The sequence below is a fragment of the Salmo trutta genome, chromosome 29 (assembly GCF_901001165.1).
Source record: "Salmo trutta chromosome 29, fSalTru1.1, whole genome shotgun sequence".
Classification (NCBI taxonomy): Eukaryota; Metazoa; Chordata; class Actinopteri; order Salmoniformes; family Salmonidae; genus Salmo; species Salmo trutta.
This window is the reverse complement of record NC_042985.1, coordinates 31351518-31366728: the sequence shown is the minus strand read 5'-3', so window position 1 is coordinate 31366728 and position 15211 is coordinate 31351518. Positions and strand designations below refer to the sequence as shown.

At 44.6% G+C, this 15211-nt stretch overlaps 1 protein-coding gene across 2 annotated transcripts in view; it reads right to left on the bottom strand.

Annotated features, from left to right (window-relative positions):
• The window catches only part of LOC115167386 (piezo-type mechanosensitive ion channel component 1), a 73352-nt gene that overhangs the window by 5834 nt on the left and 52307 nt on the right, over positions 1-15211 (bottom strand). For both annotated transcript variants that reach the window (XR_003870483.1, XM_029721778.1), the window contains exons 17-41: positions 14764-14927; positions 14213-14389; positions 13684-13809; positions 13208-13408; positions 12886-13090; positions 11797-11901; positions 11450-11606; positions 10982-11225; positions 10753-10849; positions 10444-10609; positions 10184-10273; positions 9730-9809; positions 9452-9523; positions 5499-5599; positions 5206-5335; positions 5047-5130; positions 4740-4912; positions 4516-4637; positions 3786-3944; positions 3367-3625; positions 2727-2915; positions 1217-1529; positions 949-1072; positions 560-707; positions 80-294 (exon numbers count right to left, since the gene is read on the bottom strand). Coding sequence is in view for 1 of the 2 variants with exons in the window: in XM_029721778.1 (XP_029577638.1) it covers positions 80-294; positions 560-707; positions 949-1072; positions 1217-1529; positions 2727-2915; positions 3367-3625; positions 3786-3944; positions 4516-4637; positions 4740-4912; positions 5047-5130; positions 5206-5335; positions 5499-5599; positions 9452-9523; positions 9730-9809; positions 10184-10273; positions 10444-10609; positions 10753-10849; positions 10982-11225; positions 11450-11606; positions 11797-11901; positions 12886-13090; positions 13208-13408; positions 13684-13809; positions 14213-14389; positions 14764-14927 (3901 nt within the window). In the remaining variant the exon portion in view is untranslated. The remainder of the gene's footprint in view (positions 1-79; positions 295-559; positions 708-948; positions 1073-1216; positions 1530-2726; positions 2916-3366; positions 3626-3785; positions 3945-4515; positions 4638-4739; positions 4913-5046; positions 5131-5205; positions 5336-5498; positions 5600-9451; positions 9524-9729; positions 9810-10183; positions 10274-10443; positions 10610-10752; positions 10850-10981; positions 11226-11449; positions 11607-11796; positions 11902-12885; positions 13091-13207; positions 13409-13683; positions 13810-14212; positions 14390-14763; positions 14928-15211) is intronic.

The window sequence follows — 15211 nt, the reverse complement described above, 5'->3', positions numbered from 1 at the left end:
TAGACAAACACAAGCGTGATTAAATAGACAAGACGTAATGAGATGTGTCACTCTGCGGACACACCTTCCTCTTCCTCACCTCTCAGTGACAGCAGGCAGGATGAAGAACATCCAGAGGTGGATGCCGAACACCAGGATGATCTGGAAGATGAGCTTGCCCAGGACGGTCTTGCGGAGGTAGAGTGCTCGGTCGATGATCATGGTGCTGAACTGGATGAGCAGCATCACCAGGAAGGCCTCGGGCACCTGGTCCTCTGACAGCGTGGAGGCAATGTCTGCTGCGGCTGAGTGTTTCTGAGGCACAATGGGCGAACCGTTTAGTCCACCGAATGCTATTATAGCGTCCTGTGACCAAGCTTTTAGAGATGGTGCTTTGATGATTTAATCGGAACAACATGTAGGTGGTGATGCAACAATGAGTAATACAATATCGGGACTGTTTTTGAGAGGTTTGAAAGGTTTGAGAGCTTTTGCCGGCGCAGGTATAGGAATAGGTTGTGTGTCAAGAGTGGCCTTGTACAGCAAGTGCATTCATTGTAGTCATGTAAACAGTACTCACTCCAAAGGCCCAGAAACCAAAGACAATGATGATGAAATCCACCACGTCAGTGAGGAACATGAGGGCGTAGACATCAGTGGCAGCACGGTACGGTGCATGTAAGATGTCGCTGAAGAATTCGTGACAAGGCTTGTAGACATTCCGCACACTACAAAGAGGGTTGGGAAATCAAATCACTGCCTCATGCCCAAATATGGCACGATTATAGAGGACCGCTGATTCATACAGCACAGTAATGGCGTCACAACCAACTACACTTCTAAATGCAAATCAAAACCCACAGAATTATTTACAAACCATAATAACACTAGAGAATACACTGGTTATGTAATTGTGTGACGTCTGTATTGTCTGACGAGCTCTCTAGTGAGTGACTCCTGTGTACTTACGCTGTGATGGTGAGGTGCTTGATCTTCTCTCCCACTGCTATCAGCTTCTTACTGGCTGCCTCTCTACGCTTACCCTTCTGTTTCTTCTTCTGCTCCTTTTTCTCAGCCTTGATATCTAAGGCTTCTAGAATCCAAACAGAATACAAATCATTTCACTGTAACTCTGAGGAGGGCAGTCATAAGGACACACATTCCTATTCTGAAATCCCAAGCCCTTAATTCATGAATGTCTTCATTCTCCTCTCTACTGCTAGTTTCTTTAACTGACCTTTGCTTAATTGTTTTTTCTTGCGGAAGCGCATGATGCTGCCCTTCTTCTTGGATCCCTCCACAGGCAGGCTGGGGGGCGGCTCTGGGGTGGGGGCTAAGCTGGTGCTGGGCTCTGGTTCAGGCTCTGGTTCGGCCTTCTGGTCCTCATCCGGTTTGAGTTCCTCCAGGTCCATGAGGCTGGGTCCTGGGCTGGGCTGGACATGGACCTCAACCCCCTCCCCCTCTCCTTCCTCCTTCTTCTTGTTGGCCTCCTCTGATGGCCGTGAGGGCTTCTCCTCCAGAGCACATTCCTGGTCCCACAGGCCATACCGCTGATGAGAGACAGTGAAGAAACAAAAGCGTTAGGAGTATTGAATCCAAATCTGTGGTATAAACGTACACTACCGTTCAGAAGTTTGGGGTCACTTAGAAATGTCCTTGTTTTTGAAAGAAAAGCACATTTTTTGTCCATTAAAATAACATCAAATTTATTAGAAATACAGTGTAGACATTGTTAACGTTGTAAATTGCTATTTTAGCTGGAAACGGATGATTTTTTATGGAATATCTACATAGGTGTACAGAGGCCCATTATCAGTAACCATCACTCCTGTGTTCCAATGGCACGTTGTGTTAGCTAATCTTAGTTTATCATTTTAAAAGGCTAATTGATCAGTAGAAAACCCTTTTGCAATTATGTTAGCACAGCTGAAAACTGTTGTTCTGATTAAATAAGCAATAAAACGGCTTCTTTAGACTAGTTGAGTATCTGGAGCATCAGCATTTGTGGGTTCGATTACAGGCTCAAAATGGCCAGAAACAAAGCACTTCCTTCTGAAACTAGTCAGTCTATTCTTGTTCTGAGAAATGAAGGCTATTCCATGCGAGAAATTGCCAAGAAACTGAAGATCTCATACAACGCTGTGTACTACTCCCATCACAGAACAGAGCAAACTGGCTCTAACCAAAATAGAAAGAGTGGGAGGTACCGGTGCACAACTGAGCAAGAGGACAAGTACATTAGAACGTCTAGAAAGTTCTTTGTTTCTGGCCATTTTGAGCCTGTAATCGAACCCACAAATGCTGATGCTCCAGATACTCAACTAGTCTAAAGAAGCCCAGTTTTATTGCTTCTTTAATCAGAACAACAGTTTTCAGCTGTGCTAACATAATTGCAAAAGGGTTTTCTACTGATCAATTAGCCTTTTAAAATGATAAACTTGGATTAGCTAAAACAATGTGCCATTGAAACACAGGAGTGATGGTTGCTGATAATGGGCCTCTGTACACCTATGTAGATATGCCATTAAAAACTGCCATTTCCAGCTACAAGTCATTTACAACATTAACAATGTCTACACTGTATTTCTGATCAATTTAATGTTATTTTAAATGGACAAAAAAATGTGCTTTTCTTTCAAAAACAAGGACATTTCTAAGTGACCCCAAACTGTTGAACGTTAGTGTATGATTATAAATGTCAAGGCCAACAGAGTCATGGCTGAGAGTTGAATGGTGGGCTGGTATACCTGTAGCAGTGAGCGATGGAAGAAGAGAGCCAGCAGCTGCAGCAGATCATAACGGATGTAGTTATCAGTCTTCTCCAGGCCCAGGATACGAGGTGGGAAGAAAGGCTTGTCCTCGTTCAGCGTGAGCTCATATACACTGTTCCACGGGAAGAAACCAAACTGGAACAGGTACTTTACCACCACCATGACCTGAGTAGAACCGGAACAAACCAGAACAATGCAGAGGGAAACATAGTTTAACATAAAGAAACGTATCTAATACATGACCATCTGTTAAATATTATTATTTTTTACATTTTTGTGAAGGCTAATAGCCTGGAACGGGAACAGTGTGGAATAAAGCCCTAAATTAGGTCTGGAAATCTAGAATGCTATTTGGTTTCTACCTTTGGTTTACACCAGGTGTTCAATAAAAAATTCAAAATTCTTACATTACATACTTCACATCTTATGCAATGTTTACACCACTTTAGCCAACGAAGGCAAGAAGAGGGAGAAGATAGTAAGCATCTGCACCTGTGCCGTGGCTATGTCACAACAGGCTTGTATAGGTGTGCACTACCATACTACATCGGTGCAACAATAACAATCCATAAACCAGCCCTGTCTTGGTACCAGCATTATCAACCCAACGACCCACCTCAGTGTAGACAATAGCGGTCATCCAGAACTTCTTGGTGGGGCGTGGCACGGCCAGCATGGCCCAGAGGAAGATGAGGATGGGCAGCACCACTGAGATGACGGAGGCCGTCACCATGTTGTTGAGCACGACGATGAAGTAGCACACCAGCTCTGAGTTGGCAGCCAGGAGGTTGTACAGGGCAAACTGCAGCTTCAGCAGGCGGTTCTGAGAGGAGTAGAACTCTCTACACTGGACCAGCTCCTCCACAAAGAACTGCCTGAGTTAGGGGGTATAGAGACATCGGGGTCAGTACAGTTCATACACAAGCTGATACGTGGGGACAGTTGGCAGTCTGAGTCGATCAGGCTAGAACCTGGGGTCTGTAGCATGTCAACTGTAGAGGTCTTTTGGGAACATTGTGATGTATATGTCAGTACCGGTCAGTGAGCATCTCGCTGGCGGTCCTGGAGTGGCGATAGCGGCTTCTGTGCTGTGGTTCTGTCTCCACCCCCAGCAGCTCCAGAGTGGGCTCTGAACAACACAGGGTGGTGCCGCTGTGACGCTCACGCTCGCTCAGCTCCACCAGCTCCAACCCACTACAACATAACACACAGGTCAGCAATAACGCTTAACACTGACTGAATTATATACCGAACAAAAATAAACGCAACATGCAACAATTTCAAAGATTTTACTGAGTTACAGTTCATATGAGGAAATCAGTCAATTGAAATCAATGTATTAGGCTCTAATCTGTGGCATTGTGTTGTGTGACAAAACTGCTCATTTTATTGTCCCCAGCACAAGTTTCACCTGTGTAATGATCATGCTGTTTAATCAGCTTCTTGATATTCCAAACCTGTCATGTGGATGGATTATCTTGTCAAAGGAGAAATGCTCACTAACAGGGATGTAAACAAATTTGTGCACAAACTTTGAGGGAAATAAGCTTTTTGTGCAAATGGAACATTTCTGGGATCTTTTATTTCAGCTCATGAAACATGGGACCAACACTTTATATTTTTGTTCAGTGTAGATGACTACAAACCAGTAAGAAAATGTTTTTTTTCATATAAATGTTGTTAAATTCTATTCGGTTCCTCCCTCGAAAGAGATATTCAATATTAATGTGCCCAATAGGTTAAATGGGCCATCACCTTCACCAACCTGGTGGCACTGGTTCTATTCACGTGGTCCGTGTCTCCCTCTATGTCTCCCAGACAGGTCTCCATAGTGGGGCTCTCGCTGCCCTGGGACAGCTGATCCTCCATGGGCTCCCTCAGAGATCCCTGTAAAACACTACAGGGTTAGGGTCCATCACTGGTCATACTGGGACAGTGTCTCACTAGAAGTAGATGACTTCTGGTTGTGGGAGGTACCTTATAACTGACCTGGCTGGCGTTGTGTATGAGGTGGTAGCGTTCGTTGCACAGCACGGTGGAGGTGTCCACGTACTGCTTGGTGATGAGGTTGAGCCACTCTGTTAGGCCGTCCACCATGGCCAGGAACACGATCCACAGCAACATGAGGACGTCCAGGATCCTCTGCACGATGTCTGCCTTCCCTAGAGCACAGCATGAGATTACATTGCACTAGGTCATACAGACAATAAAATGTGTGAAACTTAATGAATAAATGGCACTGGGAATATAGTGGGCAAAATATGTAACCTACATCATTAAATAAACCCCAAAATACCTGAGCCCTCTCCATCAAGTTCGTCATTGTCGTCGATCTCTTCGTGTGAAATACTTTCTTCAAATTCAAGACTACCTTCATGACCTGTAACAGAAAAAACAACAAGTTAATCACTGTGTGTATGTGTGTGTGTGAGAGAGAGTGTGTGTGATCTCTGACCTGATGCTGGAGAACTGTCCTGTTTCCTCAGCCGTCTCTCCTCTCTTTCCAGCCTCCTCTGTTCTTTCTGTCTCTCCTGACGTTCTCTCAGCGTTGCCTTGGCGCTGGTCACCCACGCCCGGTACGCCAGCTGAGGGCAGGAGGAATTCACATGCTTCAATACTGCATTATGAAAGGCAAGCTTTGGAGTATTTTGAGTAATATTGTTGTTTTTGCACATTTCAGTGCATTTTAGCACTGTGAAAATGCTGTGGTGGCAGAGGCTGTGTTGATTAACTGTAAGGTGAACTCACCTGAAAGGCAGTCTGTTTCTGAGGCTTTTTTTCTTCTGAAAATAGTTCTTCTTCCTCCTCACTGTCCGACTCAAACAGGTAGTAATCCCCAGAATGCAACACTGCAAAGGTAAACAGAAACCATCCAGATGATATCAATACATAGGGACTGGACAGACCATGGGTAGTGAATGCATTTACTGGTAGTACAACTATGGCTGTGGCGGTCACGAAATTTAGTCAGCCGGTGATTGTCAAGCAAATAGCTGTCGGTCTCACGGTAATTGATGATGAATTAACATAAAACACACTCAGCATCTCCTGGCTTCCACACAAGCCACTGATGCAGACCTTTGGAACGTCTACATTTTAAAAAGTCGAATAAATCCATGTAATATAGCCTGCACCTTCAAAATAAATCCATTATTTATTTTAGACGGGTCTAAAGAAGCATGATATGAAGAAAATGTAGTCTATTCAGAAAAACAGAATAGCATACTCTGAGCTGTCCTTATTTAAGGTCTTGATCTGGCTATGCTAAATGGTTATGGGCTACACTAGTTCATTTAGCAGACAAGATTTGCTTAGAATTCTGTGTCATTATTTTATATTACTTTATGGTATGAAGAATACAATTGAACAAAGTTGAATAAAATAAAAACGATATTTTCTCAAAACGATTTGCGGCTATTCTGCGTTGAGCGGTTAACAAATAAATATGTACTCCTATATGCTTAATTAAGAGTTAATAATGCAACTTTATTTGTTCTACAAATGTTGGGCTATATGTTTTGATTGTTAATACAATGTAAGGCTGCATGATGCGATGCTAATGATGATTTGAAAAAAGTTGCTTGAAAGGCATGAGCTCTGGTTTGTTTTTTGCGCAGGGTGTACACACTTCATTAGTCTCTCATTCACAATTTGACAAGCACTTGTGGTCCCGTGTGGCTCAGTTGGTAGAGCATGGTTTTTGCAACGCCAGGGTTGTGGGTTCGATCCCCACGGGGGACCAGTACGAAAAGAAAAAAAAAATGTATGAAATGTATGCATTCACTACTGTAAGTTGCTCTGGATAAGAGCGTCTGCTAAATGACTAAAATGTAAAAATCTAAATAATGCCTCGAAATATTACGGCGGCATCTCCTTTGGTGACCGTAACGCACACCAAAAAAATCTATGCCTTTTTGCGGCCAGTGGCTGTTGTGCCCTTGGCCCGGAGTGCTGCGTTGTGCCCTTCTCCCTGAGTGCTGCAGATCGGTGGGTCCCCCATGAAACGGTTGAGCTAACGTAGGCTAATGCGGTTAGCATGAAGTTGTAAGTAACAAGAACATTTCCCAGGACATAGACATATCTGATATTGGCAGAAAGCTTAAATTCTTGTTAATCTAACTGCACTGTCCAATTTACAGTAGATATTACAGTGAAAGAATACCATGCTATTGTTTGAGAGTTCACAGTTATGAACTTGAAAATGTATTAATAAACCAATTAGGCACATTTGGGCAGTCTTGATACAAGAATCTTAACAGAAATGCAATGGTTTATTGGATCAGTCTAAAACTTTGCACATACACTGCTGCCATCTAGTGGCATCTAAATTGTGCCTGGGCTGGAATAATACATTATGGCCTTTCTCTTGCATTTCAAAGATGGTACAAAAAAAAAAAAAAGAAACGCATGTTTTTTTCTTTGTATTAACTTTTACCAGATATAATGTGTTATATTCTCCTACATTCATTTCACATTTCCACAAACTTTAAAGTGTTTCCTTTCAAACGGTATGAAGAATATGTATATCCTTGCTTCAGGTCCTGAGCTACAGGCAGTTAGATTGGGTATGTCATTTTAGGCAAAAATGTAAAAACAAAAAGGGGCGGATCCTTAAGAAGCACCTCTCACTCACATGGCTTTCCATCACGTGATCGTCTCTACCTCACAGGCTACAAGTGAAGACAGACATAGGTGCATATTGTGCATATTGAAGATATTGGAAGATCTGTCCACATTTACTTTTCGTCAGTCAACAAGATGAATAGGCCTAACGAACTGCAAAAGCACTATCCTATGTCAATATACTATCCCCATAGTACAAAAGTCAACCTATTCTATTCTGTGCGAGAAATACATATTCCAAACATAGTCTGGGACAGTTGTGGGATGCAATAGATCCCAAATTAATTCAACCACTAGCATCAACAAAAACTTTTTTTTTTTTTACCCAATGTGGCTGACGCAACAGATCAGAAATATTTATCTTAAAATGTTGATAAACTAATAGGCTATTCCTTCACATTTTAAGCGCAGCAATGCGCACATGGTAGTAGGCTTATGTATGCCAGTTAGGCGCTAAACCCCTTGTAAAGCGGATTAATGTGCTTTAAGAAGTTATTTGGCCACTTTAGTTGTGATAGGCCTATATGTTTTCTATGGGCTAGGCTACGAGGTGTGCAACTATAATTAGAAGTCGTCACACAAAAAAAAGGCAGTTTCTTATGCTGGGCATCATTCACAAGTGATAATATATATTGTCACCCATCAGACTATTCTTGATTTTATCTTGTCTTTACATAAAATAAATAATATATGCGTGAAATTTGTTGATTTAGAATGGACCATTATCGTACAAGTAATCTGTGCACTTAAATAGCCAATGGGGGACGCTTTTCCAGTAGTTCATTTTCATGCCAGCCAGGTAGGCTATACTCCTGTTGTAAAGATAAACAATGTGCTTAATATTAGGAATGTTGAGAAATAAATATAGTAGGCCTAGCCTATCAAAAGCTGATGGAATCCTCCTCTTTTTAGTAGAGGCCATCACTCTGTTTTCTCGCGCAATTGCATAGCCTATAGAAATGTGGCACAACATGAGCTCATGGGCTCTCATGAAGTGTTTGATTAGATTTTCGAACACATTTGCATTGATGTCAGAGTGATTAGAGGGACAATAGAGTGCTGAGTCCTAGGCAGTTAGCAAGTTTGATAGGCTACTAATGACCATCAGCCGCATCAGAGCTTGGAGAAGCCTAATTACCTTTGACTGCCTTCATGATTCGTGACCGCCGGTGTGCCGATAATACGGTCACTGCAACAGCCCTAAGTACAACTAGTCATAACTCATGTACACTGAGACCACTTCAAACCCAGGAGTGTTCAGTGTCTGATTTTCGAACAAAACAGAAACTAAGGAAACTGACTTGCAGCATTGGACAATGCAGTTCTGTCTGAGGAAGGAAATAATGAAAACAGATGTGAGGAAAGACAGGCCAAAAAGACAGGAAGATTACAATACTCTACTGGACTGCACCTGCAATTCAAAGAGTATAGAGAAATATGGGTACTAGCCCAATATATAAAATCTATTCCATTATGAAACATTATAGGTCTGCTAATAAACTGTTTGACAAACTCTGATTGGTTCGGTCCTAAGGAAAACTTTTCCAGATTTCTGACAGTGCATGTAAACAGTGCAGGCCGGCTCAGCCAACCATTTCCCCATCACTGACAGAAGACATCAGATGCAGATGCCGCTCACCACAGGAGAAAAATACTCCTATTTCAATATCAAAGAGCTCAGACAAATCTAATTTCCGGACCTCCTGAGGCAGACAGATGGAAGGTCTTTTATCTGAGCTCATGGCATCTTGGGACACAGCCCAGCCTCGGGTAATGACGTGATTCTAACTGACTGGATGACCATCCAGAAGAAGTCTCTCAGACACAATTCCATTACAGAGGATAGAGAGTGCACAGTCACATAAACATATACAATATTATATACATGGATGCTCATAGACACATCTGGAACATGCACATACAGGCACACGACAAGCAGCTGCATGCACAAACACAAACACTTAAGCACTTGGTGTGAGATAAATGTGGGGTCAGATACTGTAGAGATGGAGAAAGTCAGTCTGGCACTGACATATACACTGACAGAGGTCTATATAGTGGTGGGATATGGAGCAAACCTTTAGCATGGTCCAGCCAGGGCTCTTGCCACTTCTTGCCACGCTTGTGGCTTCTCTTTTCCCTCTGTGGCTCTGTGGGGTGAGATGAAGGGCCTCAGGCTTTACCAAACAGCAAACACAACCACCCTCAAACCCTCATCCGTAGAGATGGGTTGTTGAATTACTTTGAATAAATGTATTAACGGTTAATAGGATGATTCATGACAGTGAGAGCACAAGTCCAAACCAAGGCTCATTTCATGCCTGCCGGATCAGTACAGAGTAATGAAGTTGAGTACCTGATGCCGGATCCGCCTTGGTGTCTGACTTCCGACGGCCCTCTTTACACTTCTCCTGTTTGGAGCGGATCCGTTCCATCCTGAGGGGAATGGCAGACATATTCTGATGTCATCATGACTCATGATGAGCACTGACTACTTTACCCTCTCTCTCGCTCTCTCATTCCTCTCTCTGTTTTTCTACATCAGTTGTATATGATTAAGCAGTCACCTAATATGGCACTTGACCACACTACAGTCTTGGTTTTGGACATGTGTTTTCCAGAGATCGTCCATCTGCTGTCATATTCATCAGACATATGCAGAGGGAGATTATTGGCCTTGCTAGTGGCCATTCTTGGCTATGGGCTAGTTATGAGATCTGGCTCTCTCATTAGCCCGTTTTAACTTGATACATGAGGAATGGCTCAATGTGTTGAGAACATGGAAAGTGGTCATTTCTATGGTTACTCACGATCTCTTGAGCTGCGAGAGGGACTTCTTCTCTACTTCCTGGTGGAAGCGCATGTTCTTCACAATGCTGGCCCTGAACAGCTCAAAGCCCCTGTCACAATTAAACATCAGGTCAACATAACGTTTCCATACAGTACATACAGACTGAACACACAGTAAAACAGTATCAGCGTGAGTCCATCAAAACTCTGTGGCAGTTGCAGGGGAATGTCGAGGCTTTTAGGGTGCCCTCCAGGGGGTGCTGTGGAGACCAGTGCTCACCGGGAGGCTTGGCGGGCAGAGGCCTGCAGGTCGGCTGTCACGTGCAGGAAGTAGCAGCTGAGGAACACTCTCCTCTGCAGCAGGAGGAAGAAGAAGCAGATACTGTCCCAGATGATCCCTGCCTCCTCTACAGGCAGAGTACACGCCTTATCGCTCACACTCGTAGCTGTAGGACACACACACACAAGCATACAAAGTCCGCTTTGGTTGTTCTATAATATCATTGTTTTCCTGCCAATTTGGAGGGTGACGTGTGTTCACTCATAGAGATAAAATAACTGTATCCACCTGTATGTGCTGAGTACTCACGGTCATAGTAACCCTTGACTGTGCAGACCAGACTGAAGAGTTGGATCACCCAGCAGAAACTTTTCTGCATCTCCACCACAAACACACAGGCCAAGATCTGGGGACAACACACACTATCCCTTAAAATGTATGCAAGCATAGCAGTTCACCTAATAAGGTTTATTTCCACCCTGTATAGGATTATGGTTACAGTATGTGGTTGTCCACAGTGAGGTGCATAGCCACTCACAGATAGCATGTTCTTGGAGATGATTACGGCCACGTTGTAGATGATGAGGCAGTCCCACATGACCAGGCGCGTGCGGGAGGGCTTCCTGAGCAGCTTGGTGCCGAAGAGCAGGAAGAAGAAGCAGGCCAGCAGGTAGCCCAGGCCGAACACACTGATCCTGGTGGCCCCCGTCACAAACACCACCGACAAGACAAACCAGAACATGTGACGGAACACCAGCACCTTGGCCATGTCCAGGTAACACCTGGAGGAGAGGGGGAGAGAGAGATGAGAGTTCATGTTGATACTGTATACTGGTAGGTGTAGTTGAGGATGTATAATAGTTAGTGCCCAGAGTTTTTCCTGGTCAGGTCGCATGGTCAGGAAAAACTCCCGCCCCTCATAATAATGCCTGAAGGGTATGAAGAGGAGGATTGTGGTTATAGCTGCTGTTAGGCCAGTTGTTCTCGGTGTCTGGTCATACAGTACCTGCAGTTGATGAAGTTGGGGGCAGGGTTGAAAGGTCGCTCGTCCATGGGGTTGGGGTCGTCTGTGTTCTCCCCAGCCAGAACCATCCACTCCTCCCTCTTCTCATCCTCAAACACCTTCCACTGCTGGGAGGCACACATCAGGAGGACAAAGTCCGCTGGAGGGACCAGATACAGACACAACCATCAGCATCAAACTGGAGAAACGCTACAGTAGAACATCATCAAATTACTAATGAACAATTTTTTATATTATGCATCTATGACCAGGATATTTTGAGGTCAAACACAGGTCGTAGCGTTAGAAGGCCACAATATCACTGAGGTCAGATGAGGCAAGAGACTGACCAATGAGGTTCTTGGAGTTGGGGATGGTGTAGAAGTCTGGGAGGTAGATCCATTTGATGAGCGCTGAGTTGATTATGACGGGGGTGTTCCATCGCCAGGGGTAGTCTATAGAGGGAGGGACACACAGTAAGGTACTGTAGGTACCAGGGGTAGTCTATAGAGGGAGGGACACACAGTCAGATACTGTAGGTACCAGGGGTAGTCTATAGAGAGAGGGACATACACTGTCAGGTACTGTAGGTACCAGGGGTAGTCTATAGAGGGAGGGACACACAGTCAGATACTGTAGGTACCAGGGGTAGTCTATAGAGGGAGGGACATACACTGTCAGGTACTGTAGGTACCAGGGGTAGTCTATAGAGAGGGACATACACTGTCAGGTACTGTAGGTACCAGGGGTAGTCTAAAGAGGGAGGGACATACACTGTCAGATACTGTAGGTACCAGGGGTAGTCTAAAGAGGGAGGGACACACAGTCAGGTACTGTAGGTACCAGGGGTAGTCTATAGAGGGAGGGACATACACTGTCAGGTACTGTAGGTACCAGGGGTAGTCTATAGAGAGGGACATACACTGTCAGGTACTGTAGGTACCAGGGGTAGTCTATAGAGAGGGACATACACTGTCAGATACTGTCGGTACCAGGGGTAGTCTATAGAGGGAGGGACATACACTGTCAGGTACCCAGGGTAGTCTATAGAGAGAGGGACATACACTGTCAGGTACTGTAGGTACCAGGGGTAGTCTATAGAGAGGGACATACACTGTCAGGTACTGTAGGTACCAGGGGTAGTCTATAGAGAGGGACATACACTGTCAGGTACTGTAGGTACCAGGGGTAGTCTATAGAGAGAGGGACATACACTGTCAGGTACTGTAGGTACCAGGGGTAGTCTATAGAGAGGGACACACACTGTCAGGTACTGTAGGTACCAGGGGTAGTCTGTAGAGAGAGGGACATACACTGTCAGGTACTGTAGGTACCAGGGGTAGTCTATAGAGAGAGGGACATACACTGTCAGGTACTGTATGTAAAGAAGGTGATGAGGCAACAATGGTGATACGTGGAGATGAATGAATCCCACTCACCTATACAGAGTGCAGGGGGAATGCCCACACACAGTATGTACTGGTAGATCATGAAGATGCTGAGGAACAGGCAGTACTTGGGCCAGATCTGAGCGATGGCCGCCCGGCGACGCCGTACCATGATGGCCACCAACCAACAACTATGGATTATGACTAGGAAGTTCATCCGCTGGCCAATCACATTCACCGTCATCAGAAAGCAGATCTTGGAATGACACATGGACAGAAAAAGACATGGAAGATATGAGAGGAATCCAAAAGCATAGAGAAATACACCAACATGCTTTTGAATAGTAACTCCAAACAGCAGCAAGAGGAATACCTCCAGGCCAAACTTGTAGAAGCTGTAGTTGAGTAGGTACTTGATGCAGGCCAGCAGGCCCTGGTCTAGGGTGTCTCTGGTGGCCTGAAGGAAGATGGCTGGGATGAGGGGAGGGGACCTTTGCTGCTGCCTATAGTGGTGGTCCTGGTGGCGGTTCACTGTGGCCTCAAACACCAGCAGCATCAGCACCAGCAGGTGGTTCTGGAAGGACACAAACACGACAGCATGAGCTAGGTCCAGTCCACTCGTTATTTGACCTAGTACCAAAGTTGGGGTCAATTCCAGTCAATTCAGAAGGTAAACAAATTCTAATAAAAAATATGTCAGTGGTCTTCCTGAATTGACTGGAATTGAAATTGACCCCAACCCTGCCTAGTACACAGATTAAAAAAATGTATCATGACGACGAACATAGCTTAATGACATTACCTTATAAATCACAGTCAAAAAACTGTCCCGAAGAGCATTGATCTCACCTTGCTATAGCCCAGCACGGTGGCATCCTTCCTGAAGCCAAACCAGTTGGCTGGGTCTACAGGTGCTCTGTACAGAGTGGAGTTCAGGACCTCAGCATCTTTCAGATTGGTTTCATTGGCCAAGGGCTATGATGGAAAGAAAGAAAGAAAGAAAGAAAGAAAGAAAAAAAGAAAGAGAGAGAGAGAGAGTGTATATGAGACTGAGGAACTGTAGCCAGAACGTCTCGCTGCAAATCACAGAAAAATAAACTAAAGGCTGTTCTCCTCTAAACGGCCATAAAGCAGGGAGACTAAACACGTCAACAGAATTCACACATGAAACTGCCAGTAATTAGCACCAAGGTATTAGCTTCTCACCAGGGGTAAATACTAGCATAGCGTGCACTCAGCAGAACGCTGGCAGCAGGAGTGTGAGAATGCTATCAATATAAACAGAGAGCATAGCTCTGTACACTTTCATCTGTACTCCACTGTGTGTGTGTGTGTGTGTGTGTGTGTCTGTGTGTGTCTTTCCAAACTGGTGTCTCACCACGGTGCAGTTGTTGGAGTACTCGACAGGGTCGACGATGCTGAGCTGGTAGAGCATCTTGCAGACAATGATGATGCAGACCCAGACGGTGGACAGACAGCAAGCCATGTGGCGGAAGCGGGTGTAGGGCATGGCAAACGCCCAGAGCACCACCAGAACCAGGTTCATCACAGACGGCTGAGACAGAGAGAGATAGAGAGAGACAGAGAGAGAGAGAGAGACAGAGAGAGACAGAGAGAGAGAGAGAGAGACAGAGAGAGAGACAGAGAGAGAGACAGAGAGAGACAGAGACAGAGACAGAGAGAGAGAGACAGAGAGAGAGAGAGAGAGAGAGAGAGACAGAGAGAGACAGAGAGACAGAGACAGAGAGAGAGAGAGAGAGAGAGAAGAGAAAGAAAAAGAGATAGACAAAGGACGAGAAAGAAAGAGATCGAGAGACAAGAGAGACAGACAAAGAGAGAGGCCGTTTATAAAAAGTGGGCTTGGGGCTTGGTTCCAAATTCACACGGTGCATAATAGACTTTAACAGATGACAGCTGTGGACTACTGACCTCTCCCAGAGCTACCCAGACCACAAAAAAGGCCACCATCTTGAGGATGTGCAGCTCCAGGACCCTCCAGATTAACACTTGGATCTGGGTCAGCGTGTCAGAGAACTTCCTGAACAGAACTATCAGCCTGTTCATCACCAAACCCCACTTACTGGGCATCATCTCTGTACAGCAGAGAGAAAGAGAGGGAGACATCATTATAGACATGCCACATATACAGAAACACTTGCCTTCCACTGTTTTTGTTTGTACAATTGTAAGCTGTCTTTGGGTCCTAGAAAAGCACTATACAAATCAAATTTTATTTGTCACATACACATGGTTAGCAGATGTTAATGCGAGTGTAGCGAAATGCTTGTGCTTCTAGTTCCGACAATGCAGTAATATCTAACAAGTAATCTAACCTAACAATTTCACAACAATTACCTTATACACACAAGTGTAAAGG